This window comes from Colobus angolensis, unplaced genomic scaffold (genome assembly GCF_000951035.1).
Source record: "Colobus angolensis palliatus isolate OR3802 unplaced genomic scaffold, Cang.pa_1.0 Scaffold418, whole genome shotgun sequence".
Lineage (NCBI taxonomy): Eukaryota > Metazoa > Chordata > Mammalia > Primates > Cercopithecidae > Colobus > Colobus angolensis.
The window spans coordinates 2,012,385-2,027,212 of NW_012117577.1; the positions used below are offsets into that span (position 1 = coordinate 2,012,385).

The 14,828-nt window shown below is 35.2% G+C and overlaps 1 protein-coding gene across 2 annotated transcripts in view; it reads left to right on the forward strand.

The window, feature by feature from the left end:
* FBXL4 (F-box and leucine-rich repeat protein 4) overlaps positions 1 to 9,159 on the forward strand; it is a 76,193-nt gene extending 67,034 nt beyond the window's left edge. For both annotated transcript variants that reach the window (XM_011956449.1, XM_011956450.1), the window contains 3 exons: positions 2,894 to 2,965; positions 7,347 to 7,659; positions 8,639 to 9,159. In XM_011956449.1, coding sequence (XP_011811839.1) covers positions 2,894 to 2,965; positions 7,347 to 7,659; positions 8,639 to 8,802 — 549 coding nt within the window. In that variant the 3' untranslated portion in view covers positions 8,803 to 9,159. The remainder of the gene's footprint in view (positions 1 to 2,893; positions 2,966 to 7,346; positions 7,660 to 8,638) is intronic.
* The last annotated feature ends 5,669 nt before the right edge of the window (positions 9,160 to 14,828 follow it).

The window sequence follows — 14,828 nt, forward strand, 5'->3', positions numbered from 1 at the left end:
TAAAAACGAAGAGTCTTAGATTCTTCCTTAGCTAAAGAAGAACTTTTTGGAAAAAACAACAGAATACAAACATAAAGGGGAAAAGGATTAATGCCACATTTAGTATAGTCATATTAAAATTTAAAATGTTCATGTCTCAGAAAATCCAGTAAACAGTGAAAAGACATCCCTCAGAGAAGGTATTTATAGCTGATATAACTGAGAAAGATTGGTATCCAGCATGAATAAAGAATTCCAAAAGTCAAGAAGGAAGAAACAACCCAATGGAAAGAAAAATCAGCAAAGGATGTGATGAAGCAATTTACATAGCAGGAAATATGAATGGCCAATGAACATATGAAAAGATCTTCAGTCTCACTGGTAATCAGACTAATGGAAATTATACCATTCTGTACTCATCAGACAGGCAGACATTTAAAAGGATGAAAAGTCTACGTATGTTGATAAAGATGTGGGGACGTAACACTCTTACACTACTGGTGGGAGAATAGGTTGATTTAAGCACTCAGAAGAGCTATTTTTCAAAGCCAAATAAAGTCAAAGAATACGTAAACACCTGGAAATTCTCCTTCTGGTATGTGCTCTAGAGAAATACTGTTCTATAAATGCACAAGGAAGCACATAAAGGAATGTTTATTCTAACACTGTAATGGTGAAAATTGTAAGCAACTAAATATCAATCAAATGAGGGTGTATGCTGTAATATATTTGCATAATGGAATATTATACAACAATTTCTAATGTTAATATATGCTATTTATGGATGCATAATGTATACTAAAATTATATATTTTCAAGCATGTTTTAAACACCAAGTCTTAATAAAGGTTATTCTGAGGAAGTACGTGAATGGATGGAGGGATACAAAAATATAGTGAGATAAGCAAAGAAGACAAAATATTAAGAGTTGATAAACTGAGTGGTGGCTACATGGTTATTATGGGTGTTCTTTTGGACCCTACACTTGTTTGTATATTTGAGATTCTTCATAGTAAGTAATTTAAAAATAAATTACCAAACAAGTTTCATTAAAAATTAGTGGATTAGAGCTATATGTATCAACATGGACAGGTCCCTCACACTGATGAAGAAGATGCAGAAGTATATTGACATTGTAATAGCATTTATGTAGAAACCATGTAGAACAATATTATGTGCTACTTATGGATACATAATGTATTGTAAAATTATATACTTTCAAGCATGTTTTAAACACCAAATCATGATAAAGGTTACCTCTGAGGAAGTATGTGAATGGATGGAGCCAAGCAAGAATGTAGCCGGATAAACAAAGAATGTCGAAATGTTAAGAGTTGATAAAACTGAGTGGTGGCTACATGGGTGTTATATTGGAACCTATACTTGTTTGTGTATTTGAGATTCTTCATAGTAAGTAATTTAAAAATAAATTACCAAACAAGTCCTGTGAATTATATATATGTGTGTATGTATGTGTTTTTTTTAATTTAAAATTTCTTACCAACAAAAATTTATGAGATTCTTTCTAAAAAATCTAATATTCTCTGGATCTTACTTAAGGGAAAATCTTATAAAACAACCTTTTAATATGGATGTGGTCCTGTAATTAAAAAAAGAAACAAACAAACAAACCTAATGTTATGTTCCTATCTGTTAATAAGTTCACATGGCTAAGTATTGTGGAGAACCTGAAAATTAAATTATCTTTATATACTCTTTCTAATGTTACCATTCTGAGAGCTACATGGGATTGTTTTATAAATGTTGTTATGTTGAAACTTAAGTATAAAATCAATATAAACTTTTTTTGTTTAAATTCAAAGAAATGCTCAACGATGAAATAATTAGATTTAAGTATAATAGCCCTCTGTCACCTATTGTAACTATTATTATTTTTGCTTTAAGTAACCTTACATTATGAGAAATATTTTATTTGTTTTCTCAATGAGAATCTTATCTGGGGTTTGACCAAATGTTTTACATCTTCACCTCTCCCTCAACTGATACTTTTTAGTTTCTGAACACTTGGAATAGATTTTTACAGAAGTTGTATAACATCTTAATTTTTAAATACATTAAAATTGTATAAGATATTTTGCCATGTAAGTTTGAATAGTTTTCTCCTTAATTGATAAAAGAAAAATTAGAAATTTGAATATTTTGCATTTTTTGCTTTTCACAATTTTTCAAGGCAGACGTGTTTTAAAAAATATATTACAATGCCATGATTATGTAGCAGTCTTTGGGTTTCTTTAGTGGTGAGACCGTTTTCATTGCACAGGATAGATGGGCTTAAATGGCAGGAACATGACTAGAAAGTGCATGTTATATATATTTCAGTCAGCATGTTGCTACTGACAGGTGCTCAATGGTTGTTGGTATCCTTGTCAGCAAAGAGAATCCTTTGACATTAAAGTCACCAGCTCAATCCTGATTTGGGGTGACTCTATTGGCAGTTCCATCAGGCTGCAGCTGATCAGTGAATGTCAGAGCTGCAGCTGTTCTTCAGGAGTGTCACCAGCCTGCTGTGGGTTTTTTGTCTTTTTGTTTCTGTTTGTGGAGGGAGGAGTGGTTTAGCTTGTCTTGGTGTTCAATCTTAGCCAGACTTTCAAATTGCTTACCTTTGGGAAATGAACTGAGAGGTCATAGGGAATATAGGTATCTTTAGGGCATCCAAAACCATATACAAAGTGACGACTTACATGGAGACTAGTAATGATTACCTTGACTCCAAGCCAATCAATGATGGAGCCTCTGGGGACTCATTAAATGGCATTTGTGGACTCTGTAACCTAGCTTTTGAGCTGCATTTCAGGAAAAGCAGTGACAGCCTTTAATGTCTAATTGACCTCTTCTCTTTGTTTCACTTTCATTCACTTTCCATATTTGCCTCTGATGTGGTCCCTAATGGCAGCAAACAGCACTGCTCAGCATTTTGAACTTCTGTTCAGAGCTTCAGCACCTCAGTTTGGGCAGTTGTGTCATGGTAAGTGTTTGAGAATTCTTTGTACTACTCAATTACTTGTTCACTTTTTCTTCCTATGGGTGAAATATATCCTGACTCACCCTACCCCATACACACCCACAGGTTTTCAGATTTATGGTTCTCTTCTTTGTCCCTTGCTTTCAAACATTTTTCTTAAATTGGAAAGCATGTCTTTGAAACACTGATGTTATTTGTCCAGGAGAGCAAGGAAAGAAGTATAGTGTGGTGGAATATAGTATAGTTCTGCCTCAAACCAGATGTTGTCTCCGACAGCTAATCACCTCTCTAGGTTTCTTCACACACTAAGATGTTAGTCATATCCAAATGCCAATAGTTTAGTAAGTTTTTCACTAAGCTTATTTTAGCTTTTAAATCCTGAGATAATTTTCTTGAAATTTTCATGATAATAGATAGGTTTATTTTATCCGTTTGTTTTTGTGTTTGTTTTACTGTCCTGATTGGTCAAAACAGAAAGATTAACACCCTATGTTGGAACTCTTTTTTGTGTGTGGAAATTTTACTGGTCTGTGAAATCTAAAAGCCTAGGGACTGTTGGACTAGATAAACTTTAAAGTCCTTCCAGATTTAAAATATGATTTTATGTGCCCTTGAAAGAGCTCATGGGAAGAGTTAAATCTTTTAATCTAACCACATAATTACATAGCTTTTAAATAATACTGAGATGTAAAGGACAATAGAAATCTTATGTGGAGAAGGTGTGCATGTGCGTGTGTGTGTTTGTGTGCACACATGCCGTAAGTGAATCTTCCAGTGTAACTGACTGGAAGAATTCATTCCTCCTCACTTGTCCTCTGTTCCCTAAAACAATGTAGGTTTAGGAGATTCCCAGACCATTCCAATTTTGCCTTGCATTCACTTAGTAGGAAGACTTGAATAAGCAAAGTGATTGCAGGATTCTAGAAAACTTCTGTTATGCTAGGCTTAGAGTCAATAGACAGTGTCCCTGACCTAAAATAAGTCCCATTTGAACACCTCTTAGAGCTCAGCCTGGCTTCAAAAATGGCCCAAGATTTGGCAGTGTAGACTAAGTAGGCCTCTTATGATGACATATTTATCTCCGTGTCCCCATGGTCTTTAAAATTCTGTGGTTAGGTCTTATTAAACCCCAAGTATGGGCACAGGTCGTCTCAGTCTCTAGAAATAGTCTTGGGAGCCCACTAGATTTTCCTCACTTCTGGTCAAATTCTTTCCATAGTAAGCCATTTGATAGGCTTCTGTGGGTCTCTCTAGTGACTCTTCTTGATGGGCCCAGTGACATTTGATGGCCATTTCTGTCACAACAAACCAGCCAGTTACTGCCACTTGGATCTTCCTTATTGCTAGCCTGCCCTCTTTAGATTGGTAAGGACCGTTTAACTTTGCTTAGACATACCTTATTCTGCTTGTTATTTACCTTCCCTTAAACTGGAGCAACATTCCTTAGAAAATCAAGCCTCTGACTATAGACGCTTTACTGTTGGAATTATGTATATGCTTATGGTTGGAATTATATTATTTTAAGTTAGCATTTTCCAGAGTTGACCTGTGGAAAATTAGCTCTAAAGGATAATCAGTTTTAAAGGCTGTGTATTTGGGAGTGGAGTGGAGATTCCTAATGAAATTATGAAGCCAGGTATGGTTGCTCACATCTATAGTCCCAACTACTCTGGAGGCTGATGTAGGAGGATTGCTTGAGCCCAGGTGTTCGAGGCTGCAGTGAGCTATGGTTAGACCACTGCACTCCAGCCTGGTCTTAGAGTTTTACAGTGGTTTGTCCTACAACAAAGAAACTGTTTGCTTTTGCTAAAACCAGTGTTTTCAAACCTTGCCTGACTACTGAACTCATTTTTCCATATTACATTTTATTGTTGACTGTCAATATAATAGCAATTTTTAGATTTGTGATACTTATGAAGCCAACTGTTCACAGTATACACACATAGAGCACTGTGTTGACTTTGCCATGGTGATTGTGGTCTATTATATACCTTTGCTGAGTATTCGCCTCATGGCATACTTTCTCTGTAGTGAGTTTAATGTAGATACTAAATTAGTTGTGCCACTTTTTTTCTGAAACTAATCTTTGTGCCACAAGTGCCAGTTAGATTTGCAGTGACAAGAACTTCTGAGGAGTAGTGTCTCACCTGTAATAAACCTGAATATTCTAGTCAATGCCGTAAACATTTTTTTAGGACTCCTTAGAAATACTTATTTTTCCTCTTGATTGAGAAGGAGAAAAAATTTATCTATTTCTTTTTACTTTTAAAAAGTGACTTTAAAAAGTTTAAATTCCACTATTATATAGTGCTGATCGAAGTGATTTAAAGTTGCCTAAATTAAGGAATTGTAAGACCTGCCTGGTATTTTCTTAAGTTTCCTACTAATTATGTGATCCTAGTCAGGTCCCTTAAATTCTTGCTGATGGTTCCTCTGTGGCATTTGCCCTATTTTTAAAATTAGATAATGAATAAGAAAATAAATATGTCTATTATTTTGGGGGAAAAAGGAGTCCTGCATAATATCTAAAATTTAGAAGGAATTATAGTTAATAAAGGAGGGATAGGTTGCCTTTGTTCCAGTAAAAAGTATTTAGTTTCATTTTTATTTTCCCAGCCCTGAATTTGGCGTGAGCAGTGCTGTGAAAATTTTCACAACAACGAAAAAGTCTTGAAGGAATTTCTCACTGTGTTCTCTGCTGGTAGAGAATTTGTTCAAACACTGCTGAGATTGGCCAGGCACAGATTGGGCACAATCAGAATCATGGGTTTCAGAAAGTTTTTTAATTTTTTTTTTTTCTAAATAAGCTAATTGGCTGCCCTGATTATCAGACCCACAGTTTTGTGTTGTTCAGGTATACTTGCTGAAGGAAATATGTTCCCCCAAACCTGTTTTCGTAGACTTCAGCATGATTCCACCATACATACACTGACATCCAGAACCTTAGAAATCATTACCTGTATATCTAATCTGCCAGCCTTTGGTTCCATCTCAAAAATACAGCCCCAAATCTATCAGATTTCTACAGTTCCACCATTGCCACCTTAATCCGAGCCCCTGTCATCTGTCCTTTACACTGTTGCAGGCCTCCTCAATCAGCTTCTCCTCTGTCCCTCCCCACCATCGGCCCATCCTCCAGACAGAAGCCAGAGGTGGTTTTGCATCGGTTTTTAAGTCAGTAATAATATGTTACTCCTTTGCTTAGAACCCTCCATTGACTTCCTTAGTACTTGAAAGAAAAATCTAACTCCTTCATGGTCTAAATGGCCTGGCCACTGCGTGACTCTGCCCTCCATATCCCGTCCTCTCCCTCACCACCCTTGGGCCATATGGATCTCATTTTTGTTCCTCAAATGCATCAACCTCATTCCTGGAGATTTCAGCAATTACCACCTCTCTGTCAACCCCTTACACTCTGATCACTCTCACATCACTCTGTTTTATTATTTTCCCACCATATGTCACTCTTTAAATATATTTTTTCCTTACTTAATTAGTCTGTGTATCTTTCCCAAAAATGTGGACAGTGTCTCCTTTTTTCAGTTTACTGCTGATCCTAGCATCTGGAGTGGTGCAGAAATGTTTGTTGAAAATACAATTAAAAGAACAAAAGGAAATAATCATTGTAATTGTTTACTATTTTGTTTTCTTTTGATTTCTTGTGGTAATTTTAATATCTGATTTTAACAAAATCAAATGAACCTCTTAAAATAACCTATTTAAAGGAACATTATTAAAGCATATAAAGCCCAAGAACTGAAATGTTTAATCCTTGATTAGTAGTCTTATCCTGTAATCATGAGGTAAGCACTGGACACCTCCAATAACTGACAGTTGATTAACATATGTAATCTACATTATTTTCATGTTATATGTGCAGTCCCCAAATGCCTCATTTAACCCAAAACTAGTATCCTTATTAGTATTATCAGCATTTCCACATAGTGTTTTAGAGCTTACAAGATGCACATCAGGGAGCTCTTATATACCTGCCAAAGTATATTAGCCATATATAAAATGGAAGAAAGTAGATGCTGTCAATGAGTAGCAGCAGCAAGGTTGAAATGGTGGGCATAAAAGAAGAACACATAATCCTTTAATTCTTCATGAGAGACCAAAGACTTCAGACTGCTTTGGGATTTAATTCATTAACATCTTCTGTCTGGAGTTCTCTTAAATGGATTTTTAAATAAATGAGTACTCCTGGCTGTTTTATGAAACAGTGGCAGATCCGTGAGATGAGTGGGCAGATCTGTATTAACAAGGATGTAGATTTGTTTAAATGGGAGCAAAGCAGTAGGTTATAATTAAGAATCTGACTTACTCTTAACAGTTTGCATGTCTGAGCATAACACGTAAAAGATTGGAATTATTTGATTTCCAGATTGAAGACTATGATGTGATAGCTAGCATGATAGGAGCCAAGTGTAAAAAACTCCGGACCCTGGATCTATGGAGATGTAAGAATATTACTGAGAATGGAATAGCAGAACTGGCTTCTGGGTGTCCACTTCTGGAGGAACTTGACCTGGGCTGGTGCCCAACTCTGCAGAGCAGCACCGGGTGCTTCACCAGACTGGCACGCCAGCTCCCACACTTGCAAAAACTCTTTCTTACAGCTAACAGATCTGTATGTGACACAGACATTGAAGAATTGGCATGTAATTGTACCAGGTTACAGCAGCTGGACATACTAGGTAAGGATGCAATGTATGAATTTGTTTTAAATGTCTGTTTCCTTGACATAAAAGCCAATCTCAGACTTTTTGTAAGGAAAAAGAAAATTTTTGGATTCAATAAAAATTTTGTCCTGATAAGACTGCTTGGTTTGATAGGAAATGCAAGATAGATCAGTTAATATAGGGAATAATTATATATGTACTTTAATAAAATAGTGAGGACAGTAACAGAATTTTATAGTTGAAACTATCAAAAACTCTAACCATTAATTCTTGGTCTACTTGGAAGAATGAGAATTTACATGAGCTGTGCTCTCTATTTTTATTAAGGAGAGAAAAGAAATTGATTTATTTGTTTAATGAATTCAAGCTAGTTTTTTTTTAAAGTTTCTTAATTAAAATTCTTGATTAAGGAATATTGTGAAATCTTTATCCCTGATAATTCTAGTGTTTAGGAATAGTTTTACCCCATGCAGATCTATCAAAAATCTTTTCCAACTGTGGAATTTCTTGTATCCTTACTGCATTCATCAGAAAGGAACCCTATGTAATCTTGTTACTTCTTACTTTTAGCCAGGGGTGCCAGCAGTGTCACAGTAGTTATCATTGTGCACACAACTGATACTTTGTGAAGTCACATCGCACTTGCACATTTTACATCAAATGCATGGTGAAAACCATTTTGAAATGAGGTGACAGAAATAGGCAAGTCTGGAGGAGCTGATTTGAAGGGGTAGGAGGTAGGAATGAAGATAGTGGGTAGGATATTGGCAAGATTCAGGTCCTAGACGCTAAATTGGCTGGAAAATTCAACTTTTATTTTTTTTTAACAAAATGATTTCAATATGAAGTTATGTTTGAAAAAATGATTTTAATTTGTAAAGGGTTATTTCAGGTTCATTACAAACAAGAAATCATGAATGGATTAATTGTTTGCACTTTATATAAATGTTATACTTAAGGTGTTCTTTTGTTTTGTTTTGTTTTCCCTAAATAGGAACAAGAATGGTAAGTCCAGCATCCTTAAGAAAACTCCTGGAATCTTGTAAAGATCTTTCTTTACTTGATGTGTCCTTCTGTTCGCAGATTGATAACAGAGCTGTGCTAGAACTGAATGCAAGCTTTCCAAAAGTGTTCATAAAAAAGAGCTTTACTCAGTGACTTAATATATGTTCTGTAATAAAATTAATGTGCTTTGGTGGGGTTTATTTTGGGATTGGTTTTGGGTTTTGGTTTTAGTTGTTTTAATGGTAAGAATTAAGATATTTGTAGATTTTAAAGAAAAATATGAAATGGACTGTCCATTAAATCAAGTAAAAATGTGCACAAATGTTTTCATAAAATATTGCAAGCACTTCTCTTCAAGAATATGTGAGTGGATGATATTTTTACCTTATGTTAATCAGTGATATGCTTTAGTCAATAATATGATTGATAAAAGAATAACATGGAAACATGCTAACTTATTTTCAAAGGAACACTGAGCAATAAAGTATCATGGTATTTATGCAAAAAAAAGGTAATTTTTTACACCTCCGTGTAAAGATGTCTTATTAAGCCTGTGACCTGGCAAGTGTTTTGTTCAGTGTGTACAAAATGGTCAGAGCTAGCTGGAGAAAGAGACATGCTTTTCCAGCTGTTTGGTTATTTCTCTGAATTAATTGTTCAACTGGAAAATTTGTAGTTTTTCTAGCCAGGTGTGGTGGCACACACTTGTAGTCCTAGTGGCACAGGAGGTGGAGGCAGGAGGATTACTTGAGATGGAATTTTGAGACTCTAGTGTACTTATGACTACACCTGTGAACAGCCACTGCACTCCAACCTGGGCAATGTAGCAAGTCCCTTTCTCTTAAAGAAGATTGTAGTGTTTCCACTTTTCTTCTGATATTTTTGTCTATTTCACTACTGGATAATGCCAATATAAAAATTTTGGTATAATCAAGAATAAGAGGTAAACTACTAAATAAAAAAGCTTTCCAAGTGTTAGAAGCAGATGCCTTAACATTTTGCAAAAGGTAAAGTTTTGAGGTTTCTGAATATATGTGGATTTTCTTTATATATTAAAAAATCATAAATGTGGATATATATATAATTATACAAATTATACAAAAACATACATTGTTTTGTTAAAAAATGAATTAATTCTGCTACTGAGAAAGTAGAAAATATTTTGTGGCATGAAAAGGCACAGCTGTTTTGAACAGAAAACTAATATTAACTGTAGTATAACGAAATTCATTGTCCTACTCAGTGCAAAATAGTTATATTCCAGCATCCGCACACCCTAGCATGATCCTGTAGAATTGTGGTAATACGGGAGCCACTGAAATAGCCACTAATGTGGCTATTTTATTAATTTTAATTGAATTCAAGTAGAACTTCACTGTTTCAGTTGCACTAGCTACATGTCAAGTGTTCAGTAGTCATATGAGGATAATGCTTCCTTTGTGCCTGGCACTGTTTCTTGTGCTTTGCATTTACTAATTCAATTCTCACAACAACCCTGTAAGATAAATGCCATTACTTACCCCCATTTACAGATGAGGAAACTGAGGCAAAAAAAGATTGAAGAATTTACTCATGATCCTAAAGCTGCTAGTGGCAGAGCCAACATATAAACCCGGGCCATCTGGCTTCTGAGGCATTGCATTCAACCTGTGTTTTAAATGTTCAGGGTGGCTTCTGGCTCTAGGGCAGAGGTCAGGAAACTTTTTCTATAAAGGGCCAGATAGTAAATATTTTAGGCTTTCTGGGCTAAGAGGTAAAACTGAGATTGGTATGTAGGTACTTAAATAACTGGAGAGAAATAACATTTGCACAAAAATTGTATTGACAAAATTCAAAACAATAATTGAGAACTATCTTTTTGTAATATGGGTTTACCAATGAAAAGAATTTATTTAGGGGGAGGATCAAAGTTAATGTTTCATGTCATTAAAGTTGATTATAAGTACTTACTTGTTAATGCTGATCTGTAATAAGATTTTGCATATTTTACTTCTGAAAATTCCTTGCAGATCGGTATTGTTAAATACTTAATTCATGAGAATATGATTTTTGTTGAGCATATTCATCACTTCGAAGGTAACTTCTTTGGATATTTTCCTTTTAGCATGTTATTACATTGCAGCTTAATCACTTCCAATTGAAGATTAGGTAGAAGCTTCTCAACTGCACTGGGTTAAATCGATTTTGAAAAATGGAAATTTCCTTTGCACTTGCAAACTCCAAAAAATACTGCGAGAACTATAGTGTGAGCTACAAATTTGTGTGAGAATGGAGATCCCGCTTTGTTGTCTTACCTTTTGATAGCACAGGAAATGTGTAAAGCAGCACAGGAAATGTGTAAAGCAGCTTGTTGTTACTTGTAATTCAAATAGTGTTGTCATCAAAATGACTTTTGTTGACATGTTTCACATGTAAACACTTGTTTTGCCTTGTAATTTTGGCTTGAATTCATTTCAAAATTTTATTAAGTCTTGAGCAAAAGCTAAATTCCAAAGCCATTCAGTGTTCCATAATAGTGGTTGAGGACATGTCTTCTTTTTCAGAAAAATGTCCATATCAGCCCTGAACATAAAAGTCATAATAGAACTAACACTATTATGCCAGTGTGGTTGGGCAAATTGGAATATTCATCTTCTGTATCTGACAAAAGATAACTGAACCATTGATGTTTAATCTGTCAGAAACTATGAGAGCAAATGAAGTTCACCATTGATACTAGTAGTTCAATAATACAAAGTTGAGTCAAATATATCCCACAAAGTACCTGCTGATGAATAATACAGTAAATAACCATAGATTTAAATACCTTCTTACCTTTTCACTGGCTTTAAAAATTTGACAAACTTAAATCTTTTTGCTTCACACATTTTAGCACCACCAGTTATAACACATCTTAGCAGATTCTACTTCAGGTTGCATGAAATTTGTGTTTTCTTCTTAGAAAATATTCATGCTTGTTCCACACAGATAATTCCACACAGATAATTTCCACACAGATAATTTATAGAGACTAATTTCAGTTACTTCAGCATTGGCATTGACTTATCAAATAAACAATAACTAGGCAGTATCAGTAACATCTGTTGACTCATCAAGAGCCAAGGAAAACCACTCAGGGTCATTTGCCTTGTTTTTTATTGACTGTTGATGTTGTTCCCAGTGTTCTCAATTCTTAAAGCAACGGTTCTTGCCAAAAGGCTAATTTAATAGTCTTAAGCAAGTTTACTTTGGGCACGTTCCTTCAGCTGATGGAATCAAACACAATTTAGTCATCGTTAGTAAAATGTTTTCCTTGCTTGGTTAACAACTGAATCACTTTGGCTGCGACTTTATCTTCATTTTTGATTTTTTTTTTTTTGGAGACCGAATCTTGTTCTGTTGCCCAGGCTGGAGTGCAGTGGCACGATCTCAGCTCACTGCAACCTCCACCCTGCAGGTTCAAGTGATTCTCCTGCCTCAGCCTCCCGAGTAGCTGAGATTACAGGCACAAGCCACCAAGCCTAGCTAATTTTTGTGGTTTTAGTAGAGATGGGGTTTTACCATGTTGTCCAGGCTGGTCATGAACTCCTGACCTCAAGTGATCCACCCACCTTGGCCTCCCAAAGTGCTTGGATTATAGGCATGAACCACCGCCCCGACTGCACTATATAGTATTCTTTAAGAACAGCTCTAATGACATTGCATATTAAACATCATGCTCTGACGTCTAATCTGATTTTTAAAAATCCATGTACTAATGTGCCTTAAAAATGTCACTTCAAGTCTACTTTTCTTTTTTTCTTTTGTTTTGATGTTATGGGTAAGCACTAGTAATAAATTTAAAAATATTGTGGTATGACAATATATGTAGCACTCAAAATGTTGGTAACTGCATTACTGCAATTTTTAGTGTGCCAAGGAGCAGTGCAAAATGATGACAGCACCACATAAGCCTCTTTTGCCCTTACTCAACTCTGCCATTCTATTGTGAAAGCAATCATAGACAATACCTAAATGAATGAGTGTGGCCACGTTCCAATAAAATTTCATGAGCACTGAAAGTTGAATTTTACATAATTCCGTGTGTTACAAAGTACTGCTCTGTTAGCCATTAGATTTTTTTCAGCCATTAGAAAATGTAAAACTGTTCTTATGAGCTGGCTGGATTTGGCCTGTGGACCAAATTTGTTACCCCTATTCCAGAGTATTTTCGAGTCAGTTAATCCATGTTTGCCAGTTCCAGATTTTATAAACCACATTCAAACCTGTTAATCTGCTGTTACCTTTCTCATTTTGCCGTTTAGGTTTTAAAATGAAGAGCAGTGTTTTGTTAGAAAAAACAAAGTGTTTACTATAACAAGAAAGATATGTAGACAAGAAAGATATTTATGTAGACTCTCTGTTCATTAAATTTTGAAGCCAGATAACACATTGTTAGCTTTGACAACTGACTTAAATTTTTGTATAATTATTTATCTTCGCATTTTGCTCAGGTAAATTATCTTCCCAGAGTCTAGAAATAAAGATATCCCTGATCCTGTTTAAAAACATAAATAATCCTCTCAGTGTAAATTGTTTTGAAATAAGATCTTAAAAGTACAAAATGTAGACAATTAATATTCAGGTGCTTAATTTTGAGCATATTGGCTCAAATTTAGAAAAACTAATTTCTCTGTGGCAGTATTTTTATTTTTTGGCATTTCCCAGGAATTAACTGAAGACTAAAAACTCATGTGCAAGTGTAATGACACTAACCAAAGAGTCAGTAAAAATTACACTTGGCTACCACGTATGTATGTATATACATATGTATGTATGTATGTGTGTGTGTTACATATGTGAGACAGGGTCTCACTCTGTTGCCCCAGTCTGGAGTGCAGTGGCATGATCTCAGCTTACTGCAGCCTCAATCTCCCAGGCTGAAGCCATCCTCCCACCTCGGCCTCCCTAGTACCTGGGACTACAGACACCACCACGCCTGGCTAATATTTAAGTTTTTTATAGAGACACAGTCTTGCCATGTTGCCTGTGTTGGTCTTGAACTCCTGGGCTCAAGTAATTTTCCCACCTTGGCCTCCTGTAGTTCTGGGATTACAGGCATAAGCCACTGTGTCCGGCCCCATGTATGTTAATAGTGAATGTTTGACTTTTCATTTGTCTCTTTCAGCTAGTAAAAGATACCTGTTACAGACACAGTAATTTTCATTTTCAAAGTCATTTTTGACACATCAGTGCTGCATCTACTTTTCTCCCTTTAGCTTATTTGATATTGATACTTCCTAGAAACTTTATAACTACCCTTAAAATCTTGTCAATGACCATTAACTGCCAATCATCACCTCATTTCCTTTTTTTGACAACATACTACTAGAAGCCTAGGCTGTGAGTATAAAACCATAGCTGTTAGAGTGATTTTTTTGGCAATAGCTCACATTCTGTTAAGAGTCATTTGCTTTAATCAAAGATCATGATTTTATTATTTTTTTTTATAAGTAGGGATGGGGCCAAGATTACTCCTTTGGCACAGCAGTAAGTGTACTCAAGGTCTGTGCCTGTAAGCTTGAATATTTGGCTTAAATTTTGTACATATAAATACTGTTAAAGGTATATTTAACTACATTTTGAAAGGAAAAAGGTAGTCCTGCTAAAATTGACATTTAGGGATATTTTAATCTATGTATTTGGTAAAATAATTAGTGAAGTATTAGTTATAAAAATTTTAAGGAAAACATTTAAAAGCAAAATAGTTGTATCAGATAGAATAGAATATACCAAAGATAAAACAAGTCTCTGTTACAAATGAAGTTGTCTGTACAGACAACTGAGATATTTTAATTTTATTTACATAAAAATGCTGTTCAATATCTGATGATTTCTGTTGTTTGTATTCTGTACTTTAGAGTAGTAAAATAAGTTTGAGTATCTCTTTAGTTCACTTTCAAAATTGATCATTTCAGGACACCGCTGAATATAACGGAAGGTTTGGGAAAGTAGGTTTGTGTCACAGCCCCTATGAAATTATCAGCCTAGATGAGGAGCCATCGCCTGTGTATAGAACTCTTAACAATCCATCCACATGCTGTGAAATGACATCAATTTCGGTGCATTTTAAACCCTAAGATTACAGGAGTCTGCAACTACATTCTAAACTGAGTTCACACTGTTATTTATTTCCACCTTCTCAATCATTCCTCCAAATT